At 40.6% G+C, this 12,729-nt stretch overlaps 1 protein-coding gene across 2 annotated transcripts in view; it reads left to right on the top strand.

Annotated features, from left to right (window-relative positions):
* ARHGAP20 (Rho GTPase activating protein 20) overlaps window positions 1-11,977 on the top strand; it is a 187,702-nt gene extending 175,725 nt beyond the window's left edge. For both annotated transcript variants that reach the window (XM_033949793.1, XM_033949794.1), the window contains 3 exons: window positions 4,285-4,474; window positions 6,838-6,952; window positions 8,747-11,977. In XM_033949793.1, the coding sequence (XP_033805684.1) occupies window positions 4,285-4,474; window positions 6,838-6,952; window positions 8,747-10,590 (2,149 nt within the window). In that variant the 3' untranslated portion in view covers window positions 10,591-11,977. The remainder of the gene's footprint in view (window positions 1-4,284; window positions 4,475-6,837; window positions 6,953-8,746) is intronic.
* Window positions 11,978-12,729: the final 752 nt, after the last annotated feature.

Here is a 12,729-nt window from a genome sequence, read left to right as displayed (position 1 = left end):
GAGGGCCTGCTTACTTCTGGGAGCAAGGTTTCTGGATGGGGGAACAGCTTGGAGGGCCTGGTCGGAGTTTAGTATTGTAGAGGGCTTGATTGGAAGACATGCAGGGAGCTATTAATTTTTATAGATGCTAACCCCTTTAAGAGGGGTTAGTCTGAAGCATCAGGCTGTGGTTTCGTGGCCCAATGCTCTCGGGTGGTAAAATAACTCCGGCTTTTAACTGGGATTATTTAATAAGCTATGCCACAGCTTGTGCATACTGCAAGCTTTAATATAGCGTTTATATAGTAATGAGCTGCTTTATATACATTTGCATGTTTTGCATCTCATTACTATATAACTTGTGATGACTTAACACTGCATTAGGGCAAAATAATCTGTGTTAGCGTTTTTTAAGTTGTATTAAGGGTAGATAACGCAGCTTGAGAACTACCTCCCTTTGGGCTCCTTTTACGAAGCCGCATTAGCGGTTTAACGTGCGTAATAGCGCGTGCTAAACTGCCAGCCGTGCTAGCCGCTACCGCCTCCTCTTGAGCAGATGATAGTTTTTCGGCTAGCGCAGGGGCTAGTGCGTGATGAAAAGTCCCATGTGATAAAGCCGCTAACGCAGCTTCGTATAAGGAGCCCCTTGTGTATTATTACAGCTAATTGAAAGCCTATTTTATAAAGGCACTTATATTTTATATAGACACTTATATTGCTTTTGAAATGGGTGCATTTTTTGGACATTTTACACTGGCACCCTGTTATAAAATTACCATCATTGTATGTAGCTTTCTTAGAGCTTGGCCATTAAGATACAATTTAGAACACTGTTCTTTAACCGCCGGTCCGTGGACTGGTGCCGGTCCGCAGAAAATTTCTGCCGTTCCGGTAGGGCCGGCAAGATTGATTAACTTCAATTTCCTGCTGGTCCGCGCAGGGCTGGCAAGATCGAGATATTTTCAGCTGGTCTGCGCTGGGCAGGAGAGATCATGAGGAGCCTCCGACAGTGGCTTTCTCCCCTCTCTGCAGCTCTCCTTTACTTACCAGCGCAGCGATTCACAAAGGCAGCCTTGGGGCTTTTGCTAAGTCGCGGCTGCCTCTGATGATGCAATATCCTCTTTCCTCAGAGGTGGCGCAACCCGAGGCTGCCTTCCTGAATCGCTGTGCTGGGAAGTAAGGAGAGCTGCTTGGAGGGGAGAAAGCCACTATTGGAGTCTGGGAAGCTGCTGGGCAAGGGAAAAAAAGGGACAGCTGCTATTGGAGAGGGAGAAGGAGAGATGCTGCTGGGAGGGGAGGAAGGAAAGGAATATGGGAAGCTGCTGCGCAAGGGAAAAAAAGGGACAGCTGCGACTGGACCTTTAGGGAAGGAGGAGAGATACTGCTGTGAGGGGAGGAAGGCAAGAGAGTTACTGCTGGACAGGAGGAGGAGGAGGGAAGGGAGAAGGAAACAGATGGCAGGGAGATTAGAGGAGGGGAAGGGGAGAGACAGGCATGAGAAAGTAAAAAGATTGATAATGGGAAGGGGTCAGCAGAAAAATAAGCAGAGAGGGACAACGATGCTAGATCTGGTGTAGGAGAGATAAAAATGAAGAGAGCAGTGAAGCTGGAATGAATCATGTAAAAAGGAGAGAGGGGGTACAGGCTGGATGGAAAGGGGAGAGGGGCATAGAAAGAAGACAGATACCATATGGAAGGGGGAGAGGACAGACAGTGGATGGAAGGGGCAGATGCTGGATTGAAGAGACAGAGAGGGCAGACGCTGGAAGGAAGAGAGTGAAAAGAAGATGAAAGCAGAAACCAGAGACGACAAAAGGTAGAAAAAAATAATTTTATTTCTATTTTGTGATTAGAATATATCAGATTTGAAATATATATCCTGCTAGAGCTGGTGTTAGACATAACTGGGGACTCCAAAGCCCAGGCAGTGCTTCTTTAGCTTCCAACTGGCTTAGGGCGCTCTCTGACCAGGGGGCAGTTGCCCTAGTTGCACTCCCCTAAAACTATTCCTGTCATGTGTGACTGCAGTAATCTGTTAGCATGATATTTCTGTGTAGCATTCTGTAATAATTTGGCTTGTTCAGTTTTCTTAATAGTAGAGAGGATATATGTGAAGGGGAGGCGACACAGGGGTTTTGTTGATCCTTGCTCTGTATTATTTGTATTTATAAAATGACAATTGTACAGAATATTGTTTCTTTTTATACTTTGATAAAATACATTCAATATAAAATCATAACTGAGGCTTGTGTGGATGGGATCAGCTGATTTGTAGGGGCCGAGCTTGCGGAGATGAGGTGGAAACGGGGTTTTTAAATTTTAGTCCTAATAGTTTGCCGGTCCACAAAATAATTCTTTTATTTCTGCCGGTCCATGGGTGTAAAAAGGTTGAAAAACACTGATTTAGAATATGCCATTGGTTTTTCAATTGCTTTCAGGCTAAAAAAAGGAGCTGCTCTGGAATGCAGTGTTTAAGCAGACATAGGGTGACTTGATTAATGCTGTCAACACATGAGAGAGTCACTTCAAGACCATGTGATCTATAAATCTCATGGGTCATGTTGATAATGATGGGCTTTGGTGATAACAGAAATGCTAAATATCTCAGTTATCAAAAAGGAAACTCAGTCATGTCCTGTGTTTTGACGCTCCACTTTTGCAGTTGGGTATGCAAAGTGCTGATTTTAAATAAAATGGAGAAAGCAATATGACAGATATTAAGAAGCATTTTGATATGAGCTAAAAACTACGGGGTAAATATTTAGCTGGGGGCAGTGAGTGTTGACCGCCACCGGCGTTATTCCCATGTCCAGCTTCAGCACTGAATATCTGGTTTACATGGAGTCAGCTAACACATAACTGATTAAGTCAGTATTCAGAACTTAAGCAGCCATAGGTTGTTGCATAAGGATAGGACTGACTTTTATGTGGTTACCCTGGCTGGCTATGTGCTGAATATTTTCACTTAACTGGTCAAGTGCTGACTCCACCACCAGACCACCCTCCCCCCCCCCCGAAAAAAAAAAGTTGGCTTTCCCTTAGGTGCTAACCACTAATTTTCAGTGCCAATTTAGTGCTGCTGAAAATTAGCAGATAGCCCTGAACAAGTGATTTAACTGGTCAGAGGCCATTAAATTTCTGGCCAATTAATTTGATTTGAATATCGACCAGATCATTTCCTGAAATCTGTTTATCTTGCCTGTGTGTCTTGATTGTAAATTCCACAGAAGCGCATGTTGTGTGTATCCGCACAGCACTCCATACATCTAGTTGTGCTATAGAAATTATAAGTGATAAAGAAGAAGCAGTAATGGGTAAGTGTCTCTCTCTAGAAAGGAATCACGTGCTATTGAAACAGACATGGGGGGAAGCCACTGCTTGCTCTGGATCGGTCGCATGGAATGTTGTATTTGGGTTTCTGCCAGGTACTTGTGACCTGGATTGGTCACCGTGAAGACAGGATACTGGGCTAGATGGACCATTAGCCTGACCCACTATGGCTATTCTTATGTTTAGTACAAAAATCAGCCAACCAACCAAGAGAGGCTCTAGCAGTTTCCATGTGGAAGTAGTGATTTCACATCTTTCTTGTATAAGTGGCACCATTTTAATGTGTATCCATCTCATTTTACAAACCTATACATATAAGCATTGCCAATTAATTAATGAAGCTGCAATTGTTTTTTCATTCTGGATGCAGACATAAACAATGGGAGAATTAGGGGGGAAGTTATCAGTGTGGGCTATTGTTGCAATGTGATATTTTGTCGTTATCCCCAGTTATTAGTAACTAATTCTCATTGAATAAAATGGGAACTATGCTTTAAAAAAAAGTGTGAATTGCATGCCTTATTTATCCATATTGATCACTACTCCCCCAAATATCTAAATTTCAGGATAGTAGTAAAAATCTAATTATTTTGCATTTCTTTAGTAAGCTTAAGTTTTATCCATAGTAGATAATATAACAGGCTTATTATGCTTTTTAGTTTATTATGGTATGTTTAGGGATTAAGGAAAATCGTCAGATCCAAAATGAAATAGATGCTTAGAAAAGGGAAGTAGAATTGTTCTGATCTTAGTTTTACTTCCTTCTGGAATTCACTGTGAATTGTGTTTAAAGAGTGAATTTTTCCTTTTTAGCACAAACCTTTTTGGTACTTTTATGAGAATTTCTACCCTTTGTACATTTTGCACCGTTATAATTGATGGTTACTAAACCAAAAACAATCCTTTTCTCTTGCTTTGAAAGATTATAAACCCTGCTTCTAATTTAACTGCCTAATTTTGTTTTTGTGTTGCCAGGTTGATAGATCAGCTTCCCAGATCAAATGTCACCCTTTTGCGCTACCTGTTTGGAGTTTTGCATTGCATAGCACAGCAGTCGGAAACCAACCAGATGACTGCGTTTAACTTGGCCGTCTGCATTGCTCCCAGTGTACTTTGGCCACCAACCCCCTCAAGTGTTGAGTCAGAGAGCGAATTCACAAAAAAGGTATCACTAAACGATCAGCTTTCTGGTATTTGTAGTGGTGTAATCCTTACGGTACTGGTACTACACTTGGTGTTACAACTATTCTGCCCAAAAGCAGATGCTAAAACAGATCTGGTTGGGAGAGGTGGAGTCCATTCTCCGAGGACAAGCGGGACAGCACTTACCACATATGAGTGACATCTTCCAATAAATGTTAAGAGCCTACGGGACCAACCCCTTCTAATGTGTGCAGTGTATTGCATTAATCTTAGGCTTCCCTTAACAAGGATGGAGAAAGACAGGTGGTAGGGTAGTATTCTCCATATTGTATTATATTTTGGGGCAACTGCACTGGTTATTCTTGGTTGCAATACAGAGGAGAAATTGAAAGAATAACAAGAGAAAAAAAGAAAGTTCTCTCTCTTAAAAATAGTTCCAGATTTTGTGTCAGGAGAGAGAAACATGGCAAATCATTATCTATTTTATGTCCCTGCACTATACAACCATGCATGTAGATCAGTTGGGTCCATATTCACCCAAGAAGGTTGATCCAGTCTTGTGTTTACCCTGCTGCATACACAAATGCAGTTCTGATATACCCATTGCATTCCCTAAGAGAAGCAAGACTTGTGTGCATGTCTTCCATATTTAAAAAATTGTAACATTTTTCATATTCAGCTGCTTCTCATTGATGCTCCTTATGACCTTGGACAAGCAACTTCGCATTCAATTTTAAATTTAGATTGTAAGTCTAGTCAGACAGAGAAATAATTTACATGCCTGTTTGTAACTTACCTTACACTTGAATTTGGAAAAGGTGAGTAATATGAAGCCCAATTATATACAAGATGTGAAGATAGGAATTAGGACATCCAGGTCGGGAGGTTCACATTTCCATACTGGGACAGACCGAAGGTACATCAAACCCAGTATCCTGTTTCCAACAGTGGCCAATCCAGGGCTTGATGGACCTTGAGTCTGTCTCAGTATGGCAATTCTGGAACATTGCCCGCCTCACTGCTGTAACCTCACGTAAGCGCTTTCCTGCGTCTGCACGCGATTGTGAGGTGGAGTGGAGAGGACAATCGCATACAGATGCAGGAAAACGCTTGCGTGAGGTTACAGCAGTGAGGCGGGAAACATTCCAGAATGTAAGGTAACCATTGGAGACAGTGCAGCTTGTGCGTGTGCCCAGTGCTGGAGGAGGTGAGAGCTGAAGGCAGTTGCGGACGCGACCACTGGACACTTAAGGCACAAGTTTTCCAGGCACAAGTCGGATATTGATTCTCCCTTCTACAAAAAAGCCTAGAGGACTACACCAAAATCTTGTCTCTTGCAGTTGATACTTTAGAATCTAAATCACAATTTTGCATGAGGTAAAACTCTTTATAGTTTATAAATCTTTCTTTAATTGATTCTGATAATTTCAGCTTTACACAGCTGGAAGCATCACAACATTCAGAAAGTGAAAAACTATCTAAACTTCACTTTCTGCAAGTTGCACTGCTTTCAGCTGTGTATAGCTGAAATTATCAGAAGCAATTAAGGAAAAATTTATAAACTATAACGAGTTTTACCTCATGCAAAGTTGTCATTTCTTTAATAAGACATTAACTATTTTTTCTGCAGCCCTCCAAGTACCTACAAATCCAAACTGTGGCCCTGCAAAGGGTTTGAGTTTGAGACCGCTGCCCTAATGGTACCATTCTATAAAACTGTGTACAGATTTTCAGAACTCTCTTGACCCACCCATGTCCTTCCCTTTTGAGTTGCATGCTTTGGGATTTAGGCATTCAGGGATATAGAATGGCCCACATGAAGATGTACTTGTAAATTCAAATTAGTGACAATTATTAATTCATACTTGATGGCTCATTAACTAATTTAGTTACATTTGCATTATTGGATCCAAACTTAAATTTTGATGACCCAAGAATGAAATTTATTTGTCCCCAAATTGACTTCCAGAAACTAAGTATCAGTGGACAGAAATATAACAGATGATCCAAAGTCCCTATATTAATATGACAATGCCAGCATCTATTAGATTTAGAATTATCTATTTTTTGTAATCGAACTGGGGTCCAAAAAAATCCTATGTAATAAAAATAACCATGTTTGCTTAATAGATGCTGACGCTGTGCATTTCAACCTCCAAATCCAAATTCATGGCCACACTCAGCAATGATACACTGATAAAAAGACATTTTATGCAAAATATTTATTTTACGGTTTATGGTAATAGTGTACATCATTTGGGTAGCCCTCTGAATTTTAACTTTTTAGAGCACTACTGATTGTGTAACGTGAGCAGAGAATTTATATTGCAGATTCCTATTGGTTTCAGATCGTGTTGAAAGCTGATCATTGTTAATCTATTGCAGGTTTCGTTCTTTGTGCAGTTTCTAATTGAAAATTGCCGTAGGATTTTTGGAGAGGAAATCACTTCACTTAATAGAGACTTATCAGTGAGCTGTGACAACAGAGAAGATGGCTCGGGTACAGTACATTCAGTCTTTTATTCTAAATAAAGTTAGAGATATTACGAGTAATGTTCTTTTGATGATAAGTAGACCCTCTGTATAAAACAAAGTTCTTGGGATATCCATGTGTGAATATGCCATTATTTTCAGTTAAAGTCCTCTTTTCTATACCCAGTAGTTGGTCTTTGAAATGGAATACATTTAAATGTGGCCTTTATGTACTTGATGTCAGACAACAGGAAAATCCTGGTTTAAGAAGGCCAGGTAATTTCCAGATGACATTAGTTAGTGAAAGAATTCATCTTGAGCAATAGCAGAATATGCACAAAAGGGAATTCAGTCCGCAAAGAGGTACATTTTTCGTACAGTATCTGACAGTACAAACCTATTTTTTAACTCCCACAAATTCAACCAGTATTTGAAGAAAGGTATATGTGTATTTTGCAACTGAATATTGGTCTCTTATGCAGCCATGTGTACATTTACACTATCTAGGGCAGTGGCTGTCAAACTGTGGGTTGGGTCCCCAAATGGGGTCACATCATTAATAGACGGGGTCACAGAAACAGGGATGTTCTGCTTCCATCCATTCTATGATCTGTGCCCAATAGTGGCAGTCAGCATGGGGTCTTGAGTCAGTGAATACTCTTAGGCCCTGGGGTATGTTTGTCTGTTTTGGCTGTTTAGATTATAAGCTCTTTCGAGTAGGGACTGTTTTGTTCTTCTTTGTGACTCTGTACAGTGCTGCATTCGTCTGGTAGTGCTATAGAAATAATAGTAGTAGCAGTAGTAGTGTGAAGAGCTTCAGCCTTTGGGAAGCAGAGCTGAGATTGTGATGTCATAATGCACCATTCCACCAATACCTAAGAGCCAACCTCATCAGTGATGTCACAATAGCTGATTGTCCTGTACTCCCCTCCGCCCTCCAACCCAGCCAGCTGATTAACCGTTCCCCTTAATTATGTCCATAACATCCTGTTTGTCTGTCTTGGTTGTTTAGATTTTAAGCTCTTTTGAGCAGGGACTGTTTTCTTCTTCTTTGTGACTCTGTGTAGCGCTGCAAGTGTCTGGTAGAGCTATAGAAATAATTAATAGTAGTAGTAGCATGTGAGTTCACACTGAAATACAGGCCTTTGTGCTGACTGCTACTGCTTTTGCCGCCACTACTGCCTTCATGCTTTGGATGAGTAAGGAATGGAATGGAGAGTGTGAAGGCTGCTATTTTATTTTCATAATCAGCTAGAGTGACATGAAATTTTCAGCATTAAAGAGGGATCATGCTCTTAGCTTGCAAGAAAAAAAGCCATGCAAAGATGCACTAAGGCCTTTTTTTAAACCATAGTTTAATTAAAGGACCTCTTTATTATTTGTTTATGAAATAATAATTACACCCCATAATTTTAAAATATGACCAGGTTTTGACATTGTTGCTAAAAAGAGCATCTTCCATTCAGTTTTAGGTTAGCTTGCTATATGTGGAAAGCTGTATGGGTTTTGCAAGTGGGAAGTCTTAAAGGCAGAATGAACATTGAACTAATCAGGGGCTGAAAGTGCTTTGAAACTGATTCTTTATTGGCCATCAATTCTTTACTGAGGGAATGGTCAATATTTTTCTTTTTCTTTACAAATCAGAAGTCATCTATTTCCTTGTTTAGAGAATAAAATTTAATGTACAAAGGCGGTGAGGGAAACCTTCATTATACAAATAAGTAAATAACAGTGTTTAAATTTTAAAAATCAGCAATATCAGTTCAATCCATAAAACTGGAATTTGGCTAAAAGCTGAAACTGTGTTTTCATTCTCTCGTAGATATCTGTTCCTTCCAACTGATAGACTCTTCCTATGACAGCCTGGAGAATGAGTTGAATGATGACACTGACTCTGCGTTTAGTGACTTGAACAAAAAACGAGGTCAGGACAACAGGAGCAGAGACTCGGTATTGACCCTCAGTGACTGTGATTTGGACCAGAATGAGGTTGAAGAAATTCAGATTAAGCAGCTCCCCAGGTCAAAACCAGTGGAGATTTCTTGTAGGTTGCACCATAATTCTACATCCCACGAACACTCAGAAAATGAATCCCTCTGTTCAAGCACTTCAGGCTATTCATCGACGACCATGTCAGATGCATTCCGAGGCTTGAGACAACACCGTCGCTGCTCTGAACCCACCATAGCTCTGCTGGCTTCTAAACTCAGTCAACTGAATTATTCCCATGAGAGCGCAGCACGCAAGACAAGTTGTGATGCTGTTATGTCACATGAAGAGGAAAATTATCTCAAACAGTTACGCTCGTTGCAAGTTGAGGGGCAAAAACTTATTAACCGTAGCATGACTTTGGGAATTGATGTGAGTAGGTGTGGCATAACAAATCAAAATGCTGAAAAGAAAGATATCAATAATCAGCTTCAGCCACCCTCCCCAATGAGGCAAAACAGCTGCTCTAGAAACAGCTGCTCTAGCTTATCTTCTCCTGGAACGTCTCCATCGGGATCTTCAATGAGCTCCTTGGACAGCGCTTTCTCCCAGTTCTCTGATTATTCTTTGTTTACTCCCAGTGAGACTGTTTCTCCCTTAGATTCTATTTTTCACTCACAAAGGAAACAAGGGGAGCTTTCTCCTGATCGTATGACTTCCATTCCATTTTCTAGTGTACATGTGAGTACTGAGGTTAATTCTTCTCCTAAGCAAGCCAGCAGCAGCAATGCAGCTGGCATGGGAAAAGACAGTCTAGAAGGCATGGCACAAAAGAACCTTATTGCTCTCCATCCCAACACTTGGCTAAAAAATGGTACATGCACAGTGAAAAAGTGGTCTCTGAGAAAAAAGGAAAAAGCATCCAGACAAGAAGAAAAGTGTAGTAACTATGTTAAAATAACAGTTTGCAAAGCAGATTATTTTAATGCATTAGAAGACCATCTGTGTCAACAGAAAGAGGATGTACCAAAAAGCCCCATGGCAACAGAATTGCTTAATGCAATGATGAAAGGTGGGATTTGCAATTTGTCTCCCTGTCAAGAGAAAATGCAGATAAAAAGCTCACTCCTCTGTCAAGAGGAAGCTAAATATAAGAGACTGAACACCACCCAACAGCAGAACAACCAAAACGTTGCTGGGAAAGACAGAGAGGATATGGATTTCAATTTAGTTTCAGGCCAATCAACTTCTCCCAACAGCAATAAGCTACCTTTAGTAGACAAGGACCTTGGTCACATCCCACAGACAGTATTTTATGGGCAGAACGTTTCTCTCTCTGTTCAGATGAGCAAAAGGCCACCATTCAACTCTCAGAGTTCTCACAATCAAGCCGTTGTTTCTTGTGATGACCTTGAACATTTGGCCAAGGACAATGTAAAAAAGACTTCAGCCTGCAAAGACACGGGTGTCCATGCCATAAAGTTCAAGAAGAATAAAATCTTGCCTTCAAACATGAGCTCTGAGTGTAAAATTGGAAGTCTTAAGACAGAAAACCATTTCTGTGTTTCTCCCAAACTCACAAAAGCAGGTGAAGATTACTTCTTCCAACCAGACCTTCATAAATGTCTTAAAAATAAAGAAGTGACTGGTAAAATAGAGCATCATACAGAATGTTGCAGTAATCCAGAATTTGAAGAGATAGACCAAAGTGTTTTTGCAGAGGAGTCTTATGTTTAAAGCATCCCCAAGCGAAACATTGCCTTTGGTTCAATGGCACTTAAGGGGAGAGATGCTTGGTTTTAGCATTGCCTGGAGTCTTAATTTGCTTTGTGCACAACGATTTGCATATACTGTTTTTATTTTGTACGAGACATGTGAATATATCATTCCTTCTTCATTGTTGTGAACATTCAATCTTTTTGATAGATTTGGAAGATGAATTTATTCCCATACAGCAAGCAACATATAGAATAATATATGGGAACCTATTATGACTGGAGAATTCCAGCAAGGGTTTTCATGGACAGCAAAGACGATGAGAATGAGTTTATGATGCATTTAAACGGATAAAAATAAAGCAGGGTTTAACATAATTGATCACGTTTTATGTAATGTATCTTAAAATGATCATATTCTTTCCTTAGAAAAGTATTTGATATTGAATAACGTTTCTGCTGGCATGCAGTGGTCATGCTACTATACTCCTTCCTTGAGGGTTTTCTTTAAATGTGATATTGCAATATTGGCAGTCCAGCATGTCCACATATGGTTCTCACATCAAAACACTGCATTCCACCAAATTCAGAATTATACTGAGAGACAGAATCATAGAAACAGAAGATTAAAAGAAAAAAAAGCGCACATGGCCTATCTAATATGCCCAGGTGCACCAACTGCTGAGCTCTGTAATTCTTTCCCCTTCTCTCCCATAGAGATTCTCTATGCTGTCATTTTTTGGAATTCAGATACTGTCTCCACAAGGAAGCTGTTCCATGCATCTACCACATTTTCTGTAAAGAAATATTATCTTAGACTATTCCTGAATCTACCCTACTTAACACCTTCATCCTATGATCCTCCCCCATTCCAGATCATCCTTTCCATTGAAAGAGGCCTGCCTCCTATGAACGGAGGTTCACCAAGAACAATAGGATAAATTAGTCATACCTTATACTCCTTCTCGGGAACTCCGTTCATTGGGTAAGTCTCTCTTATCTGTACCCTTCTCCTCCACTGCCAACTCCAAACTCCGTCCCTTCTAACTTGCTGCACCATATTCCTGGAACAGACTACCTGAGTCAATATATCAAGCTCCGTCTCTGGCAGTATTCATATTCAGACTAAAAGCCCACTTTTTCAAGGCTGTTTTTAACTCCTACTTCTACAGAAATGATAAGTACAGGTCTCCTTCCATATTCGTGGATTCAGCATTCGTGACTGGTTATTCGCAGATATAGGCACAATGAGAGTCTCCATAGAACCAGGCAAGGCCAGCCTCCACCGAACACATGCCACCTGAGCATAAGGAACTGCCTTCATCCAATAACCACATGCTTGGCCAACCCGCTAAAAAAAAAAAAATCATCTAAACCTCCTCCCTCCTGCCACCAATGCCCCACTGGGACACTGCCTCTGGCTCATTCAACCCCAAGGAATGCACCATGTTGCTTTGACTAGCAAACTCTCACTAACCCCGCTCCTCTTAGTCTATTCAATACCGTGATGCTACTACCCAAACCACATCCCCAGCTTCTTCCATATTGCTTATGATCCACTTCCACTGTCTGAATAAGTTACTATATTTGTGAATTTATGGTATTTGTCACGGGGATGTGCCTCTAACCCCTGTGAATATGGAAGGAGACCTGTAGGAGTAGAAGTAGTTTAAATGTTTCTATCATATCTCCCTTTTCTTTCTTTTTCATCATGTGCTTTGTGATAAAAACTACTGACCATTTTAGTAGCCATCTTCTAAACTGACATTATCCTGTTTATATCCTTTTGAAGGTGCTGTCTTCAGAATTGCACACTGTACTCCAAAAGTCTCACCAGAGGCATTATCTCCTTCTTTTCTCTGCAGTTCCCTCTTCTTATGCACATCGAACCATTGTTATGGCTTTTGCTGTCACCTGATCTAGCTGTTTGGCCACCTTAAGATGCTCATATATAATGACTTCCAGCTCCTGTTCCTTTTTAGTGCACAGCATAACTTTTCCTCTCATGCAGTACCACTCCCTTGGGTTTTTCCAACCCAAATGCATGATCCTGCAGTTTTTCTGAATTTTAATCTTAGCTGCCAAACTCTTTGCTAGATCCCTTCTGCTAGGGCAAATCTTTCCTGATAAATTTTGTGCAGTATCACTTACAAAAATGTTG

This window comes from Geotrypetes seraphini, chromosome 6 (genome assembly GCF_902459505.1).
Source record: "Geotrypetes seraphini chromosome 6, aGeoSer1.1, whole genome shotgun sequence".
NCBI lineage: Eukaryota > Metazoa > Chordata > Amphibia > Gymnophiona > Dermophiidae > Geotrypetes > Geotrypetes seraphini.
Note: the sequence above shows the minus strand (reverse complement) of the source record. Positions and strands in the feature narration are given on the sequence as shown.